The following is a 27,463-nucleotide window of genomic DNA, read 5'->3' as shown; positions in this document are numbered from 1 at the left end:
GCGTCGCGTCGACTAGCTCGCACTGCTGGCAGCTTTGTTCCCGTGCGGTCCGGTGTGCGACGCACCGTTGCCGAAATTCCGCATAACGGTACAGCTGCCCCTACTTGTGTCGGCAGTGCCGTAGTTCAGCCCTTCGTGCGTTGGACGGTGCTGCCGCCACAAATATTTACAGGATATATATTACATTTTTCATAAAGTGTGTCCTTTCTCTAAGGAGCTGTAGTTGCTGCTCAAATTCATGCAGTATACATCTGCACTCTTAAGAAAATTGTCATTGTCTACTTATATGACTACCTGCTTGATGGATTTGTTAGTTTCCATGCAGAATGCATTTTGCACAGTAGAATAGTTCTTCATGCAAAATAAATGGAAGTTTCTGCAGAACCTTTATGCCCTACACAAACGCTAAATTCACAACAACCCTCTCTCTCTCTTTTTTTCAAGCATTTCAGTTTGAGAGTATTAAGTAATCTGCAACAAATTCAAAATGATTAAAAAATAAACTACAGCACTGTATTCATATATAAATGAATCTGAAGAGAATTGAAACTTTCAAACTGTGTAATCTTTGCATATGTACATCTGTGAAATTTATTTTGTAAATTTTAAGCTTTAATGTTTTTATTTAGCAGATCAGAATAATGGTGTGTATGATATCCTGATGTCCTGTAAAAGAATTATTTATGGATTAATTTCAGCTTTTTTTGGAAGAATGTTTTAAGGATAATCATGTCGTACTACACACACACACACACACACACACACACACACACACACACGCACACGCACACTGCTAGCCATTAAAATTTCAACACCAGGAAGGATATAAAGTAATAAAATCTTACATGTTTGACATTTACGGATTAGGAAGGATTTAGTACACAGAGCAACCATCTCTGGTGCCCACAGCAATTCAAAACCAGCTGGGCTTTGAGTCACACTGAACTTGGGGGACAGGTGCCTGGATGTTGCTCCATACTGCTCCAACTTTGTGCTACAGTGGCTGGCAAATAGTGGCATACCAGTCTCTCAGCAACCAACAACCACATGTTTTAAATGGATGAGAGACCTGGAAAATATCCTGGCCTTGGCATCAGTCAAACTCCTTCTGTATTGATATAGGTCAGGACAGCATTGGCAACCTGCCATCTTGCATCATATTACTAATAGAAAGTGTCACAGAGACCTCAAAGGTGGGGCACAGGCCAAAAATTTTAGAATATCATAAATGTTTCCAAATTAGCAACTATGCAAAAAAGAGATAAACATTTTGTATATTCAGTAGCACCTCTTGCCAGCTGCTGTGCCCATAGGATGATAATAAGTGCAATCTGGTGACATTCATTCTCAACTGAGCCTTTAGACATGTATACATGCATCATGATGCTTTATGGAGAATCAGGACCTGTCTAAAAAAAACATGACATGGTCCATTCCTGCTTCTGGTGTTGTCATTAAGAGCACCACTGTCAGCATGCTGGTGATTCATAGTGCTCCAGATGTTTTCACACTGTCCATGTGGATACTTGTTTGCTATAAACAACTGACTCAGAGTTAAATGACGCAATATCCTGCATGGCTGAGCAAACAATATGATTGCCCTGTCTGGCTCTAATCAGGTTGGGGGATTGAAATTCTGCATTACACTGGGTATGGCTGTCATTGATCCACTGATTCCATTTTCACATGACAGTCATGAGATCCCAACTAAATCGTGAAGCAGTTAACTGCAGACTCGATAGGCAAAGATTCTACCACTGCTGAACTGTAACACTGACACTTCTTCTTCTTGCACTAGACATAAAACAATCTGCTCAAAAACAACCAACATCCAAATGTGATTTTTAATTGAGAAATCCAGTGCATGAAATTCCTTATAGGAAGCATATAGATGGCATTACTCGTACCTGCTTTGTGTGGTTCCACTGGAATTTGCATATCCAAGCGTGTAATAAACTTCATGCCAATTTGAAGTTAGTTGTATGCAACCTCCGTGCTGTTCCAGTTCTAATGGCCTACAGTGTACATGTAGCTTTTTTTTAAATTTTCATTTTTTTGTTATCATAAAGACTTCTTGAGTTGTAGAAGACATTCTGACTTATTTTGTTGCTTATGTATAACTAACAGTAAAACATAGTTTGGCTACAGTGTGAATAGTTGGCATCTATTTCATTGGTTTCAACTATATTATTATTATTATTATTATTATTATTATTATTATTATTATTATTACCATTCCAGAAAAGTGCCATTCTGGGTTCTACAACCAACAAGACTCATTGCCACTGAGAGCATACGCCGTGCTCAGGAGAGGAAAGAAGCAATCAAACTACGACTAGAAACAAAGAGGCTGCAGCAGGAACAACAGGCTGCTGCTGAACAAATGAGGTAAGGACATGTTGAGACATGATTACATTTATTTGTTAGTAATTTATTTGAATTAATTTACTCCATTTCAGTTATAGCAAGTTATTATATTTTCAAATCCACATTCATTCTCTCTTTCATTTTTAACTTGGGATCCACTGTCTAAAATAGAGTTGTGGTAAAGATTCACAACTTTCATTTAGAATGAGGTGATGTCAGATCCCTGTACAGACATATTAAGTTTTTACTTGGTTTCATGAATACTGGGATGATTTCTGTAAAAAAGAACATAGATAATTTCCTTTCCCTTTGTTTTGCAATGGACATCATTCCTAATTGTTGTTAATGGTATATTAATCTTTAATCTACCTTTTTATCTGTAGTGGAAGAGTCTGAAGATTTTTTTTATCATATTCAGTATTTCAAAATAATTAATTGAACTACTTTACATAGCTGTATGGCCTTACACTGAGATTGTTGAATGAAATGCACTGTATTTGTCTCGACATAATTATATCAAGTTCTATGTTTGGCAAGGCAATATGCTATTTTACTGTCAATTCCTAGACTTTTCACCATGAGGCAGTGTGTACCTGTCACTTAGAGAACATACTGCTAGTAACTGTAACAAATAATTTTCCTTTATTCTAGCTTGGCTTCACTCTTATATTCATACCATGGTCAGTCACTTTTGCCCAGTGGTTTTCAAACTTTTTGATTGTAGGGCTCCCTGAACGTAAAGACCTGCAGCTCTTTTTTCAAATGACATCTGACTCAAAAGTCTGGGGAGTAAGTAAACTTAAGTTTAGAAAAGATGAATAAGAGAAATTATTTCTTTATTGGCTGTTGACATAACACATTTTAATGTTATTACATCTTATTCTGGCAACAAAATTGATGAGAAGGCGAGCTTCATTCTTCATCATCAGTTCTTCAAATCTTGGCACAGGTTAGGAAATCGTGAGTCATATCTCTTTCTCCAATCTGTATTTTGCACTGGAATTAAATTTTCACTCTGTGGCAGAGTAGGTATTGACATGATATTTCCTGGCGGATTAAAACTGTGTACTGGACCGAGATGAAATGACCTTTGCCTTTTGTGGGAAAATGCTGTACTGACTGAGCTACCCAAGCACAACTCACAACATGTCTTTACAGGCTTATTTGTATTTTGTACTGACAACTGACAGTGTTGCAAAATGTACCTCACAAAATAGGATGTTGCAAAAGGTATCAAAACTTGAAGAGCCTTGTTATTTATTTGGAGATATTTCTGCTTCAGCCAACTTCAGAACTCAAACAGTGATGAGGAAATGAACTTTGACTTCAATGTGGAATTTGAAGAAATATTAAAGAATTGTTCTTGTTCTTCACTGGTAATTATTGATGAAAGTTCTGTAATGAAAGGATGCTTGATCCAGTTGTATTGTTCAGCTTCTTCTGGACAGTGTTTCAGAATGTAATAATAATAATGAGCGTATGGCATTGGTGGCCGGGAGATCTCTCGCGGGGCGGTTCAGCCGCCGCTCCACAAGTTCTTTAATGCCACAACGGCGACTTGCAAGTGAATGAGGATGAAATGATGATGAAGGACACACAACACCCAGTCATATTGAGGCAGAGAAAATCCCTGACCCCGCCGGGGATCGAATCAGGGACCGCAAGACCATGAGCCACGGACTTTCAGAAAGTAATCACTGAATTCAGTTAAATGATCAACAAACAAACATTTCAATTATATGTGAATGTAGACATTTCTGGTGTATACTATTGATGAAAAGGTCTTGTGTTTCCAGCCAGGTGGCAATATTAAAATACTGCTACTTTTTGAGGAATGTCATACTCATTGCCTTCTGTCAAAGTGTCACAGTTGTGTGGATATTGTAATGTTTATACTAGTTGTGCCCCCTCTCCACCTGCCAGCTGACAGACAGCTGGCCACTGTCCAGTTGGCAGTGGGAAAGGGGAGAGTTTGTAGTAGTTGAGGTAGTGGATGCATGGGAGGCTCCCTTCAAATCCATGTTTTGATACTCCAGATATGTCTTGCATGCTGGACAGTGCTGGGAACACTACAACATATTTTTGATAGTACAGGTTTCTGTGCTGAATTGAGTTGGTATGATTTGTCCTTATTGACCAGGTTCTTATGAATCCTTGTTTTTCGTGGTGTATTTTATAATGCTGTCCCAATAGCCAGTTGCCCAGCATAGCATCTTGGTGTTATGAAAATCAAAAGTGCGGTCTTCCTTTATACTGGGCTCTTCTATCACTGACTTCCCTTGTGTCCCATTCATACATGCCTGATGTGCTCCTTACAGTGTTTCAAAATTCGGTTATGCATTTGCCAGATCTATTGTGGTCACATTCACAAGAGATGCTATGTATCCAAGCCACATTCAATTTCAGTGAGTCCTTTGCAGAGCTGATGTACTCTTTTGCTTAAGAGGTTGGCAGAAGGTCATTTTTATGGTGGATTTTTCAAGCAGCCTTCCAATTTTGGCTGAGAGTGGACCCAAATAAGGAAGGGAAGCGAGTCTCATTGTCTTCTTCCTCTTCTCCACAGTTTCTGCATCTTTTCTCCTCTTGAAAGCCCTACTATTCTGTGCTTCATTGAGCCCATTGTTGTGAAGTCCATCCTTCAACTATTGTAATTTGGGCGAGAGGCTTTCCTTGTCACAAAAGACACATGTCCTATGTACCAGTGTGGTTAGCACTGTCTATTGTTGCAGTGGATGGTGGCAGTTCATTGCATGCAGGTACAGCCTTTGTTGTCTTCTTCCTTTTAACTGCAGGACTTAGTGTATCATCTGCTTTCTTCTTTATTAATATGTCAAAGACAGGGAGACAACCATTCTCCTCTATTCCCATAGTGATTGGAATGTTTTGATGGATGCTGTTGAGGTAGTCCAAAACTCATCCAGTGCCTGTCTGCCATGCTCATACACCACAGCAGTATTGTTAACATAGTGGAAGAAGTGTTTCAGTTTGTGGCAAGCAGTTTGAAGGGCCACCTCCTCAAAGTGTTCTATGTAGAGCTTTTCAATCCATGGACTAGTGGGGATCCCGTGGACATGCCATATATCTGTTCATAAAACTCTTCATTCCATTTGAAGTAGGTGGTCCTTAGTGCATGTTCCAGAAGTTTAACTATTTGTGGCTCAAAATGTTGAGTAAGGAGCACTAAAGAATCTTGCAGAGGTACGTTTGTGAAGAGCAATACAGTGCCAAAGCTTATGAGCAGGTCATCCCCTTGTAGTTGCATGTTCTTATTTGTTTCCATAACATTGGGTGCGTTTTGCATGTGGTGACAGCAGTGTCTGATGAGGAGTTTTAAAAGCATCAATAGATATTTGACCAGCTCATAACTGGTGAGTTGATGATGTCTAGTATTGTCGGCAGAGCAACACTTCCTTCTAGATTTTGGGAAGTCCATACATGTGTAGTATTATTTGTGCCATAGGATACAGCCACTTATTAACTTCCTCTGGTAGCCTGTGTTCTTCATAAGAGAGACAATTTTCCTGGTCATTGTCAAGTTTCAGTCCTTGAGCTTGCTGGATCCTTTATCAGCAAGCCAATTTTATGCTGGTAGTCATCTATGTGCAGCTGCATTGTTGTTTTCCTTTTTCCTTGTGAATGGACAATAGTATCAGCATTATCTCTCAGTGATCAACTGCATTTGAAATATCACATTCTGTACTTACATTTTAAATTTGTCAGTGCTGAGAGAGAAACACTAATAACTGAAAACAAACAACAATTGAAAATGATCTGCATTTGACAAAACTAACCTACAAACTGATTATTACTGAATAGAAACAAATGAGTTGTCCACACATTATTCCTTTACTCAGCAACCAAAGAAACTTAATCATTATTTTTGTGAAACCACTGTGATGCCCCTGCCCTAAGGCCACAACATGCCTACTGTATGGCTATGACACCCCTGTGAGCTGTGATGCACAGTTTGAATACCTCTGGTTTAGCATAATACGTTGCTTTAATGTTGTATGGAAATTCAAGTTGCATCTTTTAATATATGTATTCAACCATATTATATGTAGCTATCATGACTGCTTCTTCTGTCTGTATGTGGTAAGTATTACTGGCAGCTTAGTTTATGTAAAATTACTGCATGTTATAAAATAGTTTACCTGTTTCTTCACTGCTTTTATAAAATGACAAGTATGTGCATAATAATTATTTGCTGTAAATGAATCTGTGCTTTCTGTTCACAGAGCTTGCATTCATTGTATTGCTTGCCTCTGATTGTTTCCATTACAAAAGAATTGAGCAGTCTAAAACATAATTTTGGTATTATCACAGAAACAATTTAACTTTCTTTCTTTTAAGTTGCATTTTTTTCCAGTCACAGCCTTCTAAATTTGTTTCATAGGTCCCTTTCACTGAATCCATGACAGAATATTGTAAAATCAGGCTGTTGTTCAATATATATTAAAGATGGAGAAAGTTTAGGCACAAGGGAAGTCTGTAAGCGTAATAAATACACGTATGTGTCAGAGAAAACAGATACAAATTGCCAATGCTGCTATCAAAATGCTTAGCCATTTCTTTATGGTGCCCAGTGCTGTTGCCTGAATTATTATTGAGATAATTTCATGAAATATCTATCTTTTGAACTAAATCTTCTTGGGATCTGTGATGTAATTCATTTGAATGCATTCCTCCAAATCGTGGTGTACTTGTTCAACATATTACTACTATTTGTTAAACTATTTTGTACACACATGACAATTCTAGATCATAGTTAACTAGTTATATCAAGCTCACAACAGATAGCTGCAGAAGGAACTAGCACAGAATCAGCTGAAATGAAGTATATGAGACAAAGGATGTACATTTTAAATTTACTGCATCTTTAAGTAAATTTATTTGCCTTAAAAAGCTGTTTTTCAAGTGAAAACTGTGAACTTTTCAATAAAAAAAATCCATTAGAGTACCATGTGGCAGAAAGAGACAACTACACAAATTAGCCAGGATAAATGCAGATTGAAACTGCTTTTATATTGTAGAAGATATTTTTAGTGATTGAGAAGAAATGCAATAAAATAAAAACCTTACATGTAATTCCACAGAATAAAAATTGTGAAAATAAAACAAAGCAATAAGAAATGTAATTATTAGATCATCTTGTTACCAGAAAGACTTTTCTACTTCTCTTTTAACTAGCTAGACAGTTCATTACACCAAACATATAGCAGGCCTCTTTAACAATTACTTTCTAAATGTAACTGAGAAACTCGGTGTTGTAAGCTTAAAAGATAAAGCTTTGCAATACCTGTCTGTGACAATTAGTATCACAAGCATCCAGTCAATTTGAGATAATTGCAACTTCTCCCTGGTCTACCAGGAAAATAATTTACTCTCTCTTTAAAGCAAGAATCATACTGTACCAAATCATATACTTAATGCATCACTTTCATGAGATAGCTTTCCAGAAAAAGTATGCCATAGTTTAATAGTTCTTTAACAAAGATAATAGAGCTGATATTAATAACTATTGATGCATTTCAGTATTAACTTCCTTCTCCAAAGTTTTATGAAAGGTAATGTATTTAATATGGTTGATCATATCAGCAACTTTAAGATTCTAATCAATTTTTCTTAGGCAGTTAAGGTTTATGATCTTTGAGATACAATAAGTAAGTGTTTCACTTGATATTTAACACATAGGAAGTAAATGTGTATGTAACTCCCATGATACATCTTCTTCTGAACTGTGACGAATTGATTCAATTCTAGGACTTAGCCCTTGCTAAATGTTAATGGCCTGCCATCTTACAGTTATAAAGCAGAAATAGTGATCTTTGCTGATGATGTGAGCATCATAATAAGCCCAACAGATGTGCAACTACAGAAGGAACAGTAAATGAAGTAGTCAGAAGTATTATTGACTGGTTCTCAGTGCATGGTTTATCACTTAGAAAAAGTGCTACTCATTAAATTTATCTCAAGCAAGATATACCATCGTCAATAACAATACTGCACGGGGGAAAAAATATAAAACTGATTGCTCAAAAGTCTTTAATGTGCATATTTGTCAGTACTTGAATTTGAAATCACTTGTCAAACAGCTTATCAAATGGTTAAGCTCAACAACACATACTTTAAGTGTCATTGCTGATTTTGGTCAGGAAAGCATTAGAAAATTAGTTTACTTTGCATACTATCATTAATTCACGCCAAAAGGGATAATTTTTGGGGCAATTCCTTACACAGATATGAAGTATTCATTGCACGGAATTGCGTTGCAAGAATAAATACAAGCTCAGTTACACCTAGAGTATCAGTAACTGGAGGGGACCCTATCTTGGGATGCAATAGGTGCATTGCACTCGGGCACTAGCACCAGGGCGGCACCAAAGGCTGAGTGTATGATCAGTCAATAAGCTAATTATTAATTTGTAAGCAAAACTAATAAGTTGATAATTGTATTACTTATGGGTGTCAGATCCCTGTCATATGAGTGGTAGGCTTCTAAACACTCAGGAATCACTTTTTAAATTGGCACTCATCATATTGACATTGTTGCAAAGTAGACTAACCAATTTGTTTGTGGTTACTGTTGAACTACGGTTGAACACTGTCTCTGTATTGAAATTAAAGCAATTGTCAAGGATTTTGTGAATACCGCAACTTGTAAGTTAGATTTAGTAAGAGATAACCCACAAAGTAAGTTCCATTTGGTTATATAAAACAAACATGTACAGATACAGAAAAAATATTTATTGTACAAAAATCTAAAACTGTTAAACTACTTTTCTACATAGCTTCTGAAATTTTGTAGGCACTTGTCATAGTGTGGCACAAGTTTTTGTATTCCTTCATAAACATAAAATGTTGCCGCCTGTGTATTCAACCCTGTGGTAACATGTTCTTTCAGCTTGTCATCACTGTTGAATTGTTGACCACTAAGGACAGATTTTAGGTGTAAGAAGAGATTAAAGTTGCTAGGAATGAGGTCCGGGCTGTATGGAGGATGATCAAATGCATCCCAGTGAAATTCCTGTAAGAGTTGTTTGGTCACATTCATCACGTGAGGTAGAGCAATCGTGGGGGGAACCACTTTTTGACAGTAATCCTCGGTGCTTGTTCTGTATTGCATGGCGCAATTTCTTAATGGTCTCGCAGTAACCACATGCATTGATTGTTTGGCCTCATGGTAAGAAATAAGTCAGCAAAATGCCTTTACTGTCCCAAAAAATGGTGCACATGGCTTTTCGAGGTGTCAAGATTTGCTTAGGCTTAACCTTCATTGGTGATAAAGTGTGCCTCCATTCCATTGATTGCTGTTTTGTTTCAGGATTTTTGTACGATACCCAAGTTTCATCCCCTGTGACTATCCAAGACAAAAAACCATCGCCTTCTTCATTGTAACATGTCAAAAGCTGAAGTGCACTGGCCATCCGTTGTTTTTAGTGTGCTTCAGTAAGAATTTTGGGTACCCAACGTGAGCAAAGTTTTCAAAATTTCACTTTTTCAGTAACAATTTCATGAATTAGTGATCGTGAGATTTGCTGAACTTCCATAGCAAGGGCACTAAGTGTAAACTTACAGTTGTGCTTCATCATATCTTCAATTGTGTGAACCAGTTCATCATTAATCACAGACGGATGTTCACTTCGTTCTTCATTGTGCGCTTGATCACATCCTTCATTGAACAGTCTTACCCATCTTCTAACCAGTGAATCACTCATAACATTTTGTCCCTAAACATCGTAGATTTGCCAATGAGTTTCCTTTGGTTTGATATTCTTTGCATTTAGAAAAGAATCAAATATCTGATTTCACATGCAGCAGCATTTTCAATTACGGCTGATGTTATAAAGAAGCACTACAAAGCACATTTAGGCAGCAGTGATCTAAAAATGGCATACATGTCTTGAGTCAGAGGAACTGCCACGCGTGCTCGGAACTGTGATTCGCGGGTAGAAATAGAAATGAAACTTACTTTGTGGATGGCGCTTGTATTTTTGTTATTTTTGAAATTGAACAACTAATTATACATTTTAGTGTTGTATGTGTGATTCAACAGGATTTGCTTTTGTATAAATCCTAAAATCCTTTGTTCACTGATGTTAAAGACTAAACTGAGATTACAATAATTTGATTCAAAGAAATGAAGAAAATTTTTCTGCAGTAGTGGACAGCATTCACATACATATTACATATAGATTGCATGCTGACTTAACAATGAATATCAAACAATTTCACAGGTTTTTGTGTACGATAAATTCAAAATATTGTATAATATAATGCTACAAATTATTTTTAATTTATTTTGTAATAAAGAACATAAATATTGTATTTAAGATTTTTTGTATTGTTCCTCACACCTTTACTAGTCACTACTGGCTGTGAATATGAACACACCAAATAAGTTTCAAATGAAAATATGAACATAAACTGCAAGCTACTGTTGCTGATTTTGGGTTTAAGGAGATTAAACATCTGAGGTCATCAGGCTACTGTTCACCTTCCCCCCCCTCCCCCTCCTCCCCTCTCTCCAAGGACAGAACTGATGAACCCCATCTGTCTGCCGTAGAGTAAATTCTTATAGTGTATCTATCTGAAGTGGCGCATGGGTCCTAGGCCAGTTTTTGTCTAGTGGGACGTGGGAAACCACCTAAAAACCACATCCAGTCTGGTCAGCATACTGGTGGTTGTTGTAAATCTGCCGAGTGGGTTTGAACTGGAGCCAGCATATCTCTCCAGCCCAGAACTGGGTGCTTTAATGCTAACAGCTTTCTAGGTGGGGTCATAAACTGCACATTTTTCTACATATGGCTTATAGACAAACAATTTCAAAAGAGTTTCAAAAGTAAATAGTCTACTTTCATCATTTTCGTTCACTCATTTATTGATCATGTTCTGCAGACCTCAGGAGGTTCAAGGAACATCTCAAGGCACTCATTAAGAACAGAGAAGTGATTCTTAGAAACATGGCCTCCATACTGTATTAGCAATAAACGTCACCATTCTAAACATTATTTGTAGTACATATGCCAGCTAAATGTAAACTAGTAACTTAGCAAGAAAGCAATTACCATAAAGCAACTACTGTGAAAAGCTACCGCTTCCTCAGTTGCAGTAAATAGTTGCTGTTCTATTGTTAGTGTAATACTGACTTATACATTTGTGTTATTCAAGGAAATTAGTTAACTGCATCTGCAACAACAGATCTATTTGCAGTATATTGCTACTTGATATGACTTTGCAATGAACATTGATATTTGTCATGTAGTTAACAGTAGTTTTCAGTCCTTGGGCCTGGTAAGATAATTTGTAGATGTGGATAATAATGTTTGTTATTAATTTTCATTTGTGTTAGTAAGGATTTATGATAGCTTTCTTTATGTTTGATGGGAACTTGATGGCATCCTTTACACCAGAATATATAACTTCACACACACTCAGATCCAGTACTAGAACTTGAGGTTGTTATGTTCCTACATTCTGTGATTAGTTGTATTCCTGTGATACAATCTGTCAATATAACCCTCTGTTTTTTGTTATCCATAGAGGAGGGATGCCATTAGTAACATAACATTTCAGTTTTTTTATTCTTCACATAACACAGGCATTGGCAGCACCACAAAATATACCTGTGGAATAATTTACCTTTTTTTTATCTCTTCACTTGACACTTCCGGGCTGAGATGCCATGGTCCATACATAAAACACTCCCCTGACATTTCGCCTTCTGCAGTCAGAGGCGAAACATCAGGGGAGAGTTTTATGTTTGGTTTGGCATCTCAGCCTGGAAGTGTTAAGTGATGACAACACCTGCTGTGAAAGACTTCGTTTTCTTTACCTCTGTCTCAAAGTCATTTGTGAGGCTTTGTACAGATTCCATTATGGATAATTCTTTAGAAAACCTGAGCTGTGAAGATAGTGAAAAAATTATGCTCGGAAATAAGCTAGTGTTCTATCATATGTTTCTTCCTCAAAAACTTGAATAGATGAAAGAAGGAAATGGGTTTCTAATTAGAGATGATATATTTATCTTGGTTTTTTTAGATTGGCATTGCTTCAATATATTTAAATTTGTCAGGAAATAGGCCCCAAGTCATTGATTGATTACAGCATAGACTTTCAGTTGTCCTACCAAGCCAGCACAGGATTTTAATGCTAATACTCTGTTAGAAATACCACAATTGTCAGCAGTACTAACCCTTTTTAGTGACATAATGAATTTTATAATTTCTTTAGGTATTGTATTTTTGAAAGTAATGCTAATTGGTGGCACAAGTAGTGTCAGCTGAAGTAAAGCTAACACAATTGTATTTAGTTGTTTATTAGCAGATGCAATACTTGCGAACACAGGAATTCAGTACTTGTATTTTATTCATCTCATAACATAAGTTTTACAGGCCATGTGTCCTGTTGTACAGGAGGCAGTTAAAGTTTTATCTTATACTAAATTGTGTAAGACTATTCTCATGAATACAGTATTATGTGTAGCAGAATAATTTTATTAAATTGTGTTTCCATGAACTTTAATTAGAGGTATTAAATTTGGAATGAACCTCTTATGAATGTATTAATTTTTTTTCTTTGGTGAGAAGTTTTCAGCAAAAAAGATGTTAATTTCAAAGATGTGCAGTGAAGAGGTAGGTAATATTATTAGCTTCTTGAATAATGAACAACACAATATTCTCTGAGTGTCAGCACACATGTTCCTAATGATCATTTTGCAATAACAAGATCTGTAATATGTGCCTTGAATAACCCCCCCCCCCCCTCCCCTGCCCCACCCTCTCCACCATCCAAGATTAAACTATATCTAATTGTAGACTCAAAGAAATGTGATATAACAGTTTTTTGCTCTTCATGACTGTTATCCTAGATTGTATGTGCACTGGAACAGCAAGGCTGTTTCACTTAGTAGGTAAATAATGTATGTGTATCTACTTGTTTAAAGTTCTAATGTACCAATTAAACTTCTTCCTTAACTTTATTTTGACTAGTGTCACTAATTTTTGACTTGTGTAAACACAGCCTTTCAAATGTTAAATTTAAGACCATTTTCTTGAAACTATGCTTCTTGATTTTTTTTATTTGTTTATGACACCAACAGAAATTTTGTGGTTTCATTTTCAATGAGTACCAGATTACCATCTGAAAACTGGTTTGTACTGATAAGCAATTTATGTCAAAGAGAAACAGGATTGATTCTAAAATTGAGTCATATGGGACTCATTTGGAAATTGTATTCCTTTCATATGCAAAATTTTTAGTATTAAATGTCATGATTACTCTTTGTTTCCTGTTTATCAAATAAGATTGGAGCTACTGCAGAGCACTGCATCTGATGCCATTTCTGTCTAGTTTATAAGCAGCATGAAGTGCTTCTGTGGATCAAATGATTTTTTAAGGCCACAGAAGATACCTGCAACTTCATTTCTTTTGTCCAGTTATGAGCTGATGTTTTCCATGAATTTTTTCAATTGTATTCATACAATTTTTCCCTTTTTGGAATCAGTATATTGATGTCTGAGGAAACGTTGTATTTTGAAATATTTTTGTGAGTATTTTCAAACATTTTGAATAATATTCTAAGGATAGAGACATGTCTTTTTGTTAATATTTCACATCTGCATACTTAAGTACCTTTTGAAAGTTTGGTTATTCTCATGATTAATTGATTATGCAGCTCTGCATTTTAAAATCTTTTAACAATGTTTTGGTATTGAATAATGGTTTTTATACTTTTGGAACATGGAAGGCGAGCATGTAAACAGTTCCTCATCATTAAGTAAGATTTACTTGGAAATGAGGACAATGATTTATGCTTCCACTTCCATTCATAGATACACATCATATGTTGGTAGGCATATTATTTTTTACAAATTAGTTCAGAACTGTCAATAATTTAGAGTAAACAATGGAAAAATAAACCAATAAGTGACAGTTCCAGGTTTTAACTGTTTAAGGAAGAAATTTTTTACATTTAGCTATTGCACCATGATCTTATTTAAGGGTGGTGTCTCTTTTCATAATTTCCTTTTGTATATGTCGTGCAGATATATTTGAAGGCATTACCATTATTATTGATTGCATGTTCAAACTGGGGCGTAATACCTAATTTAATGTGCATTGGAGGAAATAATTTTTTGGAGTATTCCACAAGTGGCTCATATTTTACATTGCGGAGCCAGCAGACTGAGACCTTCAGAGTGGCCTTCTTTCAATTGCTCACTCCGTGCATGACTGTTCCAGTCACACAAGAAACAAGAGTGTTTGGTGTAACATTTGTAAGCCCAGTAACAGGCTTATCATCCTTAACATTACCACACAGAAGCCACTGATGGTCTTTGTAGTTAATGCACTGCAGCAAATGCTTAACAGTTTTACAAGTTTCTTTCATGTGAATGGAAGAGGCAACGGAAATAGGCCCAAGAAGATTTACCTTGTGTAGTAACACACTTTTTAAGCTTGACTGTGAGGAGTCAACAAAAGGTCTCTGCAGAGAGATCTGGTGGCCTCTCTTGCGTTGACCGATTTCACACTGAGCAAACCATGGACTCATGCTCAGAGAAGAAAATACAATGTGCTGTTCCCTTTTTCTGTACCATGCAAGAGTAGCTCTACATGCAAGAAAATGTTTGGATTTGAATCTTGATTCTAACACCTTTGCACTTTCTTTTGATAAGTTCTGTTCACAGAACAAGCCATTAAGTTCTGGTTCTGTAAATGGTTCTGGTAAGATGGCACTAACACTGGTCCCAAAGTCTTTTATGAAGTCTTTGATATTTATTCATTGTTTAAACACAACATATGTCCCACAAATAAAAAAAAAATAAAAAAACACACACATATCAGCACAAACCCATAATTATTGCTCGACTGCAGTAAGAAAATGTCATTGATGGACTTCACTTCTTCTTCTTCTGCATATATAAATAATTCACTGTCATACTGCAACTTCCTGAAAGAACTACAAGTATATCAAGCTGTTGTGAAACAACATATCAGGCTATGATGAAATCCTAAAACAAATTTAAATATGTCAAGAGGCTGTGCAATAAAATACCATGTTGCTGCAAATTTCTTAAACACATATTTATAAAATTTACAATTACTTCAAAACCTGATGTGGTAGATACGAAGTCTTGTGTTTTTGAGCTAAAAAAAATTATTCATCATTAGACACAGATGCCATTCTGAGTTGTGATGTTAAACACAGAAAATTTGCTGTTATATGATACACAGTTTTAAACGCTTTGGTGGATATTGCATCTAATCCTGTGGAGTTTTCATTTTTGAAGGAAAGACTAGGATTTTGTACATTCTGGTGGGAACATAGCTAAATGCCAGATGGGTATCGCTATTATGCTCCATGCCTTTGAAACTTATTGGTTTAATATAGACCACTGGCTTAGATTTCGCTGCATTTATGAGAAATTTGTTGAAGCATTATTATATTTGTACAGGGTTCCTGATAGTAGCATTTTTTTGTTTTATTCTTGAAATTTCTTGGCAGTTAACTGCTGAACCATATTCTGATTTAATATCAGACCATGTTACCTTTGACTTGTGCCTGTGTCCTAAAATAAATTTATGATCTGAGATTGTTTGGCAACCTTAACTACCTTTTTAAATACAAATTTGTAATGTCTCACATAGTCAATAAAGTCTGGGTTGTTAATGTATTTCAGTTCTTTATGTAACTCTTTTTTTCTCACACTAGATGTTTTTATGCCTGGAGTAATCTGTTTAGTTTACCTTTGGCTTTTTTATGCCAGGTCCTAGGTGGTAATTCATTGAACACCTCTAGAAAAATTCCGAGAACTGATCATAGTTCTCAGCAATTGACATACTATGATCTATGAGTAATTTTGATGCATTTATCTTGTCGTGGAACAGTTTCACATTGTTTCTGCAAATTTTTGCTCTTATATAACCTTTCATACCATTTGGTATTTATTCCTGACAACTGAATAAACAATGCAGAATGCTCATAAATTCCTACATCACAGAACTTGTTTTTAATCATGTACTTTGTTAACATTATGGCTGTGCAGTTAGTATAATGGGCATTATCTCTTATCAGTTCACAAAAATTTAGTTCAAAACCAGGGACCTGGATTAAGTCAATGAACATTTTTGAGCCACTGTTATGACATCACACTTACATTAAAGTCAACTTTTATGGTAGCATTATTTGTTTTTTCTTTCTTATGTTTCTCTGCAAAATCGGAGTTTGGAGAAGAAAATTTTACTTGTTGTGCTTCCTAAAATACTTTAAATTAATATGACTATTGTATTGATATCTTTTAGCTAAATACAACACCTTTTGAAAAACCACTTGTGACATTAAGACCAGTGAGCCCACTAAGCAGTTATGTTCAAAACAGAGTTGAGCATTGTGTGAATTGGCGAGTTGCCATTTAGTGGTCGGCTACTGAGTGGACACTGGGCAGTGTGCCTGAGTCGTTGGAGTTATTGAAGCAAACTACGTTTGTAGGTAGGGAGTTGCTAGGCTGGCTGCAGCAGCCTAGCTTAAACTGAAAATGTTCACTGTAAACACTGAAGCTACTTTCAGATGTGCTGTGAAAAATTTAAATACAGTAATGAACTCAAGTTAGAGGTATGACCTCACTAAAATTATTACCATCTGCATAAAATCATAATTAACAATGTTATTACCATTTATATTAAAAATTGTTTACAAAATGCAGACAGGCAACATACAGTTATGACAAAGTTGGATTGGGCTTGATGTCAGCTAGAGAATGGTGTTGTTTAAATTATTGTTAAAAAACAAGTTGTTATAAATAATTTGCTAGATAGGTCACAGCATAGTACCTAAACAAAGATTTCTCCATACATACAAAATGGTTAGCTTTCAGCATCAGTGATTTGTCCCGTAATCCTGATGTTATTTAATAAGAATTCTGATACCATAACATAATGTTTCTAAGATTGTCATTTGTCCATACATACAAAATGGTTAGCTTTCAGCATCAGTGATTTGTCCCATAACCCTGATGTTATTTAATAAGAATTCTGATACTATAACATAATGTTTCTAAGATTGTCATTTGAATAGTGTAGGGCTGCACTGTAGGAAAGCTTTCCATTAGCCCAGGTACTGCTGTTCCATTTGTGGTGTATAATATGTAAATAAAGCTAGTTGTTTAGTTACAGTATGTATAAAATTCCATAATGCAATTTCAGACTGCAAATCAACTAAAAGTATATGTCGTGTGTTTGCAGTGCTGTAATATGTGTAATTTTAGAAATGTTGTCAATTTGTGAGTTGCTACATTGAGTAAAGCAGTTGGTCACATGACCAAGCTGTTAAATAGAGTAGGGATCATTATCTTTTGATCTTCTTCTGTTGGTAAGATTTGTGTGGCCAGAGAGCCACCTGAGCTCAGAAATATTTTGATGTGCACCAGTTCAGAACTTAAGAATATCTTGATGTATACCACTTTGTGACTTAGGAATATTGTGGGATTCTGAGTGACCGTGGTCTTAAACTCATAGTAGGACTATTAGTGACAGAAATTTTCAGTCATAGTGAATTTGTTACTCTTGATGAACTTTAGGACTGTGGTGCAGGTCAGGTGATTTGATGCATGGCTCCATGCCTTAGTTTACACTCATTACTGCCTGTGAAGACACTACTTGCTCTGAAAAGTCAATCAGTTTCATTTCTTGTTTCTATATTGTGTTCAGTAGCAATGTGAATGAGTTCACCATTCAGAATAAATTTGTGCCTGATATGAATAAGTCAATAGTCAAAATTAAGCTTTTAGTCATAGCCCACATTATTATACTTCAGTATAATAATATTTGTGACATACCTTTAATATCTGAAGGTAGCTAGGGTAAAATACAAGGAGTGAAAGGCTACTTACAACTTATATAGAACCCAGATAGGAGTCAAAGGGCATGAAGGGAACCAGTAGCTGACAAAGGAGTGATACAGGATTGTAGCATTTCCCTGATGTTATTCAACATGTACATGGCCAAGCAGTAAAGGAACCAAAAGAAAAATTTGAGGCTTGCTGATGATACTGTAATACTGTCAGAGACAGCAAAGGGCTTGGAAGAGAAGTTGAATGGAATGGATAGTGTCTTGAAAGGAGGAAATAAGATAAACATCAACAAAAGCAAAACAAGTATAATGGAATGTAGTTGATGCTGAGGGGATTAGATTAGGAAACAAGACATTTAAAGCAGCAGATAAGTTTTGCTGTTTGAGCAGTAAAGTAACTGATAATGGCCAAAGTAGACAGGATATGAAATGTAGACTGGCAATGGTGAAGAAGCATTTCTGAAGAAGAGAATTTTGTTAAAATCAAATATATGTTTAAGTGTTAGGAACTCTTTGCTGAGAGTATTTGTATGGAGTGTAGTCACGTATGGAAGTGAAACATGGACATTAAACATTTTAGACAAGAAGAGACTACAAGCTCTCAAATGTGGTGCTACAGAAGAATGCTGAAGATCAGCTGGGTAATCACAGAACTGGTGAGGAGGTACTGAATAGAACTGCAAGAAAAGAAATGCGTGACACAACCTAACTAGAAGAAAGGATTGGTTAATAATACACATTCTGAGTCATCAAGGGGTCACCAATTTAGTACTGGAGGAAAGTGTATGGAGTAAAAAAATCATAGAGAGAGACCAAGAGATGAATATAGTGAGCAGATTCAGAAGGATGTAAGTTGCAATAGTTATTTGGAGATGAAGAGACTTGCATGGGATTGAGTGAAATGGAGAGCTGAACCAAAGCAATCTTAGGCCCGAAGAGCACATCAACAAAATTTTCAATTCATTTATTAAATTTATTTGTGTAACTCACTGATATGTCTATACTAAATTAATGTACCTCATGATTTATCCATGTTTCCATAAGGGGTTAAAGCAACAGTCCAAGATTACACCTCTCCTGTTCAAATGAGCCATATACAAATTTAAGGTCATACACTTGCTCTTTCGTTATTAGGTAGCAATAAGCTCAGCTAGTGATTAATTTCTTATTAAATTGTTATGGTTCCCCAATAGCATTGCATACTCCTCATTCAGCTGTCAAAATCGTTTATTGGTTGTAACTTCAAGCACCCAGAAGCACCAAGAAAACTGTTTGGGATCACTTTCTTCTTCTTATAATTCATGCTTGCTTATTTTTCCATTTGTGCAGTTTTCTCTACACTTTTTTTCTAGGATACTGGAACTGTTGTTTATTGTCACTTGGTAATAATGACATGCTATTACTCTATTTTCTACTAGTTAACTTCATAGGCCTAACTCGCTCAAGATAACGTTTATTTAGTGTATTTTGCAATGCATATGACATATATGACTATAGTTATCTTGTATTTTTGGTATATTATCACATACAATGTTTTTGTTTTTTTTTATTATTTTGTAACTCTTTCACAAAGTATTACATCTCTGTTTTCTAGAACAGCTCATGTTTTATGAGCTGATCACTATTTTTTTTACTCACACATGTTCTTAATTTCTCATTCATTCCAGAATTTTTTATTAAAATGTGAGATAGCACAGATATAGTATTGTCCACGGCATTGACCTTGGCATAAAAACATATCAGGTCATGAAACACTGTGCACAAGTGATACTTGAAATTTTATGGCAATATTTATAGAATAGACAATAATAAGCTCATTAAAATACTACTCAAAATTATTCATTCAAAGCAGTTTGAAATCAGCTTGTTAGAGTAAACTAGAGAATATTTATGAGACATGAACTTAATAGTAGAATAGTAGTAATGAAGCACAAAGTAATGGCAAAGCTAAAAGCAGAATGTTAAGAAATGGTCAGAAGAATAGCAGAAAAAAATAGTGAATTCATGAAGAGATGGGAGGATGTGAGGGAACACAGGATTAAGCACACTACCAAGTTTGAAATGATCTCCAAGAAAATAAAATGATAAATGAATAAGCATGTTCCCTGTCTGTCAGTCTTGTTCCATGGTTTCAAATAGTACTTGCTATGTAGACAACTGCCTTCTCCCAGTGGTATTGCTGATTTTATTTCTGAGGGTGTTTTTATGAAGAAATCTGAAATTTTTACTTGTGAATATAGAGATAAATGTTATTATCTGTGGTTATCTGAACAACAGTGAAACATGTAAGCAGTGACTTAACTACAGACATTTAGATATAAACCTTTTCTTATTCTTATTTAGCAGACTAAAGGAGCAAAATTGGTGTTAAGTTGGGAGATAGTTCAAAACTCTTGTTTCTAAGAGACTGTAACATTAGTATCTGATTTTTTTAATAAAAATTTGCTACTTGACCTTTACAAGAATATATTCATTTTGCAAGTGATTTAATTTGGAATAATGACCCAGAAAGCATTACCAAGAGTTAATATTTGATCAGATAGTAAAATAAAATAATGTTAATACTTTACTTCAATGTACAGCAAAGAGGCCCTAGCTTCATCAGCATAAATTTATACCCTGATAGCTTTTGTTGCGATTTTTCATTTACTAAAAGAAGGTAAAATATTTGACATAAATAGAGCTATTGACAGATTTGATTTTCAATGTAAAATTTCATACAAGGGCATGCGGAAAAGTAATACCTCTGATTTTTTAAAGTGGCAATTCTTAAAGCTTTTTAAATAAAACAAAAGTTATCATCATCCTACATCTTTATTTTTGGTGTCTACAGATTTACATATTTCTCAACATAGTCACCCTGGCAACAAACACAAATCACCCAACAAGAGACCAATTTATTGATATCCTTGTTGTAGAATGTCTGACTTTGTAGGCAGAGCCAGAACTTCACCTCCACTTCCACCACTTTATCACTATCAAAGTGAAGTCCTGTAACCTGTTTGTAAAGTTTTGGAAACAGATGACATACAAATAGGGTGTAGTTTGGACTGTGCGGAGCACGATCAATGACAGTGAATCCAAGGTGTTGGACCATTGTGATGTTGCAGCATTTGTGTGTGGCCATGCCGAAGGAGAGGTTACCCCATGTGTGGACAAATTCTTCAAAATTGAATCTTGATTACAGCATACTGTTTCTCAAGAACCAACATAGTGCCATTACATACTGCCATGTTACACTCTACAACTTGGAGCCCTCTAGTGGCAGACAGCTGCAAATATATGGGCATGAAGAATGAAGATGTAGACTGTTAATAACATTAGTCTTATTTAAAAAGCATGGAGAGTTATGACAAAAATTTGGAGGCATTACTTTTCAGCATGCCCTCATAAAATAGATCTCACTACAATTTGAAGCTCTTTGTGACAGATGGCTGCAAATATGTAGACGTAAAGAATAAATAACATTTGTTTCATTTAAAAAGTTTAGAGAGCTATCACATAAAAGAAATTGTAGGCTTTATGTTTTGGAATGCTCTCATAAAATACGTCTCTTTAACATTAATTTACAGATATGCAAATTACTGCTAAGGTGCTTAAGTGTTTTAACTACTTCATTTAAAAAAACTTCAGTGTTATACTCACATTATTTGCAGCATCAGATTAATTTATTAATCATTTAACAAGCATTATGTATAGGACTGTGTACAATTTCGGTAATCAGACTGAATATTACTGAGCTTTTGTAGAACATCCTAACCATTAATTTTACATGAGAACAACTGCACTACATAAGTGCGACTACTTCTTCTCTAAATATGACAAATCTTACTTCAGCCAATCCACAACTTGAAAATATGCCTTGTAAAATATTAAAATTTTATGCATTTAACAATTGCATGTTTTTATTGTTGGTAGGCACAAAATTCATAATTCTTTCATACAATGCTGAATAATGAGACAAAAGTGTGAAATATGGTCACATAATAATAATGATAATAATAATAATAATAATAATAATAACACAATGAAAGTATTAAGTTCTTTACTGATTAGATGTATCATGTAGTATAAGAAGTCTGAGTCTGTTACATTACTACATACAAAACAATTATATTGATTGTAAACAAGATTTTCATACTGCATCTTTTGCCTCACTCTAACTTGTAGTTTCCTTTAAAAGTCTGAGGCACAGTTGTTCACAGAGTTGATACAGTATGTAACTTGTTTAGGTTGGAGGCTGAAAGAGAAAGAGTGCGTGCTCTGCATGAACTGGTGTGGACACAATATAAACGGAAAGTTTCCCGTCGACTCTTGCTGGATCCACTACGTGCTCTTGTTGCTGAAAGTAATCAGAAACAAGCTCAAGCCTCTGCTTTTGCTTCTCGTCTGTTGCTTAGGAAGCACTGGAAGGCATGGAGACAAATTACATTTGAGAAAATGAATGTGCTTTCAGAAGTAGTGCGCCGAATTAGGATGAGGCGTGCTTTTCAGGCATTTCTTGAGGTAATTATTTTCTGCGCAATTTCTGCTCATGTTCAAGTATCAGTTTACTTCTAAATTTTAGCTTCCCTTACAAAGTGAATGGGATTGCACTGAATAGAATGTTTGTTTTTGTATGTAAGTGTAAAATATGAGGGGTGTTACATCATGGAATCCATTGTATTCTAATACTAATATTTTAGTGTTTCAAAATACACCAGTATTTCTGAAAATAAAGTGCATTTATTCACAATTTTAATTTAGCTTTGAAGGAATAATTACTCATTCTGTAGTCATGCACAGATGCACAGACTCTGTACTGCTGATGATTGGATCAGGAAACATGGTAGTGATTTTACTTAACAGTGATTTTACTTCATAACTTCACAGTCTCTGGTTCTCAGTTCAGTTATCATAGCCTTGTGGCATACGGGAGATTAATGACACGCAGTAGTGCATACATTTACCAGGATAAACAATGCTTAACATGACACAAGGTTGCCGCATTTTCTAAATGATTTTGAGCTGTAATACTTGCAAGGAGAGTCTCCAGCAGTGGGTTCGACTTTTTGAAACAATCTGTATGGTGATGTAGGTTAAGGTCCAAAGAAGCACACCCTGCAGTCATTCACCCTGGAAGGCCCTCATTGGCAAGCAATAATAATAATAATAACAAATTATTTTAAAATCTTTGGCGAAATGACTCTGATCACTATTTTTATTCACTTAGTTGGTTTACACACTTTTTTATTTATACTCCATCGTCATGCCATCTTAATCAGTATACTAGCTTCCTCAGTTGCTCTTATTTTTTTATTGCTATCTTTCTTCTTCCACTCGGGTTCTTTGTGTATGTGTTTTTAATTATTTCTGTTTATTTATAATGATGTTTAAGTGTTTGAAAATGCTGACCTGTCAGTTAAAAAACAAGAGATGAAATAATCTATTTATATTGACTGTGCAATGGTGTCAACAATATATTTTTCATTACAAGATCTAGATATTTTTTGATAGCAATTGTCATACAAACATTCAAAACATAAATTCTTATTGGAATATAGACAATATAACACAGATGATGATTTGCACAAAAGCAGGGATTATAAATAAAACAAAATCCAAGCAAAATAAGAAAGAGAAATAATGAATGTAATAACGTGAATGAAAATGAAAGATGACAAAAGAGAAGAAATTAAATCAAGGTTAACATATTACAATAATTAAAATCCATGAACAATTACTCCAAGTAGAAAAAGGCTTATAGGAAGAAAAAATGAGAGCAAACGAAGTATTTCATATGTTGGCAAATGTGACAAAGGAAAAGAGAAAAATTTACATTTCAACCATTACATCCTCATTGTCATCATCATCATCATCATCATCAGCCAATTCAATCATTAAATGATGTGGCCTCTTCGAGTTGTGGATTCAGGTAGGCTTTAAAGCAGTTCTCTCCAAGTGGAACGGTCTTGGGCAGTTCTCTGCCAGGTGCTACCAGTGATCTTCTTGATATCTTTGTCCCATCTGTCTGGTGGTCTGCCTCTAGGCCTCCGATGCTCTCTCGGACTCCACTCCAGTACTAGCTTTGTCCATCTGCTGTCCTTTCTTCTCATGACATGGCCAGCCCACTGCCATTTCAAGGACCCCACTGTCTCTAAGATGTCCATAACCTTCATCACAGACCAGATGTAATCTGCCCTTCTCCTGTCCTTCTTGTATTGCCCAGCATTGATCTTTCCATGGCTCTGTGCTGTCCTAAGTTTCCCTTTTGTAAATGAGTTCAGTGTCCATCTTTCACAAATGTCAGCACAGGAAGAATGCATTTATCAAATAAGGTTTTCTTCATGTTTACTGGCATTTTTGATCTGAATACTGTTGAATACCTCCCAAAACTTGATGTGCTGATAGATTTCTGGCCTTACATCTCCCTTCATATTTATAATCTGGCCAAGGTAGATATATTCACTGACCTCTTCTAATGGACTGTCCTTGACTTTCACATCTCCAGCTGGGACCCATTTGTTGGACATTACTTTTGTTTTGGAAAGGTTCATTTCAAGCCAACCAATTGACATTCCGATGCAAGATCTGTAACTAAGTTTTGGAGCTCTGTGAAGTCATTGGCCAATAAGGCAATATCAGCAGCAAATCTCAAGTTCGTAAGCCTTCTTCCATTAATTTTAATTTCCTTACCTTCCCAGCTCAGCTTTGACATAGCCATTTCCAGTACAACCTAGAACAGTTTTGTGGAGATGGGATGGCCTTGTTTGACACCCCTCATGATGTGGAATTCTTGAGTTGATTCGCCAATATTACAATAAGCTGAAGAACTCTCGTAGATATTGCTGAGCACTTTAATGTATGCTGCTCCCACTCCTTGCTCACTCAAAGTTTGGAGGACAGTTATATGGCTAACAGAGTCAAACGTCTTTTCGGAGTCAATGAAGGCAATGAAGAGAGGCAGTTGGTATTCATTTGCTCTGTTTATCACTCCACAAATGGTCAGAACGTGGTCAATAGTGCTCAAATTGCTTCGGAATCCTACTTGTTCTGTTGGTTGGGCTGAGTCTCGGGTGGAACTAATTGGATTTAACAGGATCTTTGTGAAAATTTTGTACAAAATTGAGAGCAAGCTGATAGAATGATAGTTTTTGATATTGTGAATACTTCCTTTCTTGTGTATCAATATAATCTTTGCCTTGTTCCATGATAGTGGGATTGAAGCATAAACCATTTAATTGAATAAAAATAATGAGCTTTCTCGAAATAAAATTCATTTCTTGTTTTTCCATCCCCATAGCATATGTGATACTTCTAATTTAAGTGGTTCACAATTGTAATTGCTGGATGTTTAGTTGACTTGACAGCCTTTAAATTAGTGTGGTTTATTGTGTAACCAAAATTTAATGGGTTTCTTTTAGTACTCATGGATGGCGTGACAATTTTCATTATTTTGGGTCAACTTCAACTTTTTGCACCATAGAGATATAGTGTCTAATGTCATTTTGCAATTGGTTTTGATCTTTAGATGACTGTTAGATGGTATATGACAGCATCATCTGCAGAAAGACTTGGGGGCTGCTCAAACTGTCTCCTAAATTGTTTATATAGGTTAGGAACAGCAGAGGTCCTATAACACTTTATGGGGAAAACAATAAGTCACTTTTCTCTACCTAATGACTTTCTATTATTAGAAACTGTGGCCTTTCTGGTAGGAAATCACAAGTCCATTCACATAACTAAAATGATGCTCCATAGGCATGCAATTTGAGTACGCATCTGTTGTGAGGAATGGTGTCAGAAGCCTTCTGTATATCTATAAGTATGGAATCAACTTAGATCCCCTGTTGATAGCACTCATTACTTTGTATGAATAAAAAGCTAGTTATGTTTCAAAACAATGATATTTTCTAAACCATGCTGAGTACGCATCAATACACCATTTGTTTTGGAGGTAATTCACAATGTTCGAGCACAGTATATGATCCAAAATCCTATTGCAAATTGACATCAGTGATATGGGTCTCTAACTCATTGACTTACACCTATTTCCTTTTTTTAAGTATAGGTGTGACTTGTGCAACTTCCCAGTCTTTAGGTACAGATCTTTTGATGAATGAGCAGTTATTTAAGACTGGTAGGTATGGAGCTACTGTATTAGAATGTTCTGAACGGAATCTAGCTGGTGTACAACCTGGAATGGAGGTCTTGCTTTTACTAAGTAATTTGAGCTACCTACTTCTAAGCTGCTCATGTTGATAGCTGTTCTTGATTCAAACTCTGGGATGTGTGTATGATGTGGCATATTCTACACCTTATTTTAGATCTATATGACAATGCTGTGCTGGTTATATGTTTTGACAATGCCATTATGGCCTTATCACATTAGGACATTGTGTAAAAAAGATCAAAGGATGGTCATACGGACTGAAACTGGTCATCGTCTAAAGAATATTGTGATCAAAGACTGGAATAAAAAACATTTTACAGTATTGGATCACTGTTTGTATACGCGACTATGTCACAGTTGGTGAAAGAAACAATCCATCACCATTGATATTTAACTTATCCTTTCTGAACACTGTTAGCACCTTTGTAAAAATTTTAACTAAGCTTACCTCGGTTGTGGGCAGCTTTTGGTACCTATAACTTTTTGAACTTCAGCGCTTTCTATTAGCACTTGGTGCTGTGGCAGTTTAGGTCTAAAATAATGATTGCTGCTACATCTACCCTTGTCCTGTGTTTGTCCTGCGCCTATTGAAACCAAAGCCTTTTCTATATTTTCCCACGACACCATAACCTAAAAATCCACCCAGCCCATTCCATACAGCTCGTGCTACCTGTGCAGACACCTCCAGTATGTAGTGAACCCATGATGTATTAAGCAGAACCTGAAACCCCACCATTCTATGGTACAAGTTGAGTAATCTGCAGCCTATACAGTCTTAGAATCATGTGGGCATCTGATTCAGACCCTCCACTCGGCTCTGTACCAGAGGTCCACAATCAGCCCTATTGATGATGCTACAGATTGTGAGTCCTACTTTATCTCACAAGTAAGACTGATAATTTTTAGCAATTCAGATAGCCTCCTAAAAATCAGATAGAATCTTTTCTCATCCAAAGCAACACACATCATTAATTTTAACATGAGCCACCAGCTGCCATTCACTATACTCTTGTGTTCTTTGTGGCATCAGGAAGTACCTTTTCCACATCTGGAATGACTCCTCCCATTACACTTACAGAGTGCATACTGGATTT

At 35.8% G+C, this 27,463-nt stretch overlaps 1 protein-coding gene across 2 annotated transcripts in view; it reads left to right on the top strand.

Moving 5' to 3' along the window:
- Window positions 1-27,463, top strand: part of LOC126416582 (uncharacterized) — a 213,791-nt gene that overhangs the window by 163,456 nt on the left and 22,872 nt on the right. For both annotated transcript variants that reach the window (XM_050084332.1, XM_050084334.1), the window contains exons 8-9: window positions 2,242-2,388; window positions 22,450-22,723. In XM_050084332.1, the coding sequence (XP_049940289.1) occupies window positions 2,242-2,388; window positions 22,450-22,723 (421 nt within the window). The remainder of the gene's footprint in view (window positions 1-2,241; window positions 2,389-22,449; window positions 22,724-27,463) is intronic.

This window comes from Schistocerca serialis, chromosome 8, assembly GCF_023864345.2.
Source record: "Schistocerca serialis cubense isolate TAMUIC-IGC-003099 chromosome 8, iqSchSeri2.2, whole genome shotgun sequence".
NCBI classification, from domain to species: Eukaryota; Metazoa; Arthropoda; class Insecta; order Orthoptera; family Acrididae; genus Schistocerca; species Schistocerca serialis.
Note: the sequence above shows the minus strand (reverse complement) of the source record. Positions and strands in the feature narration are given on the sequence as shown.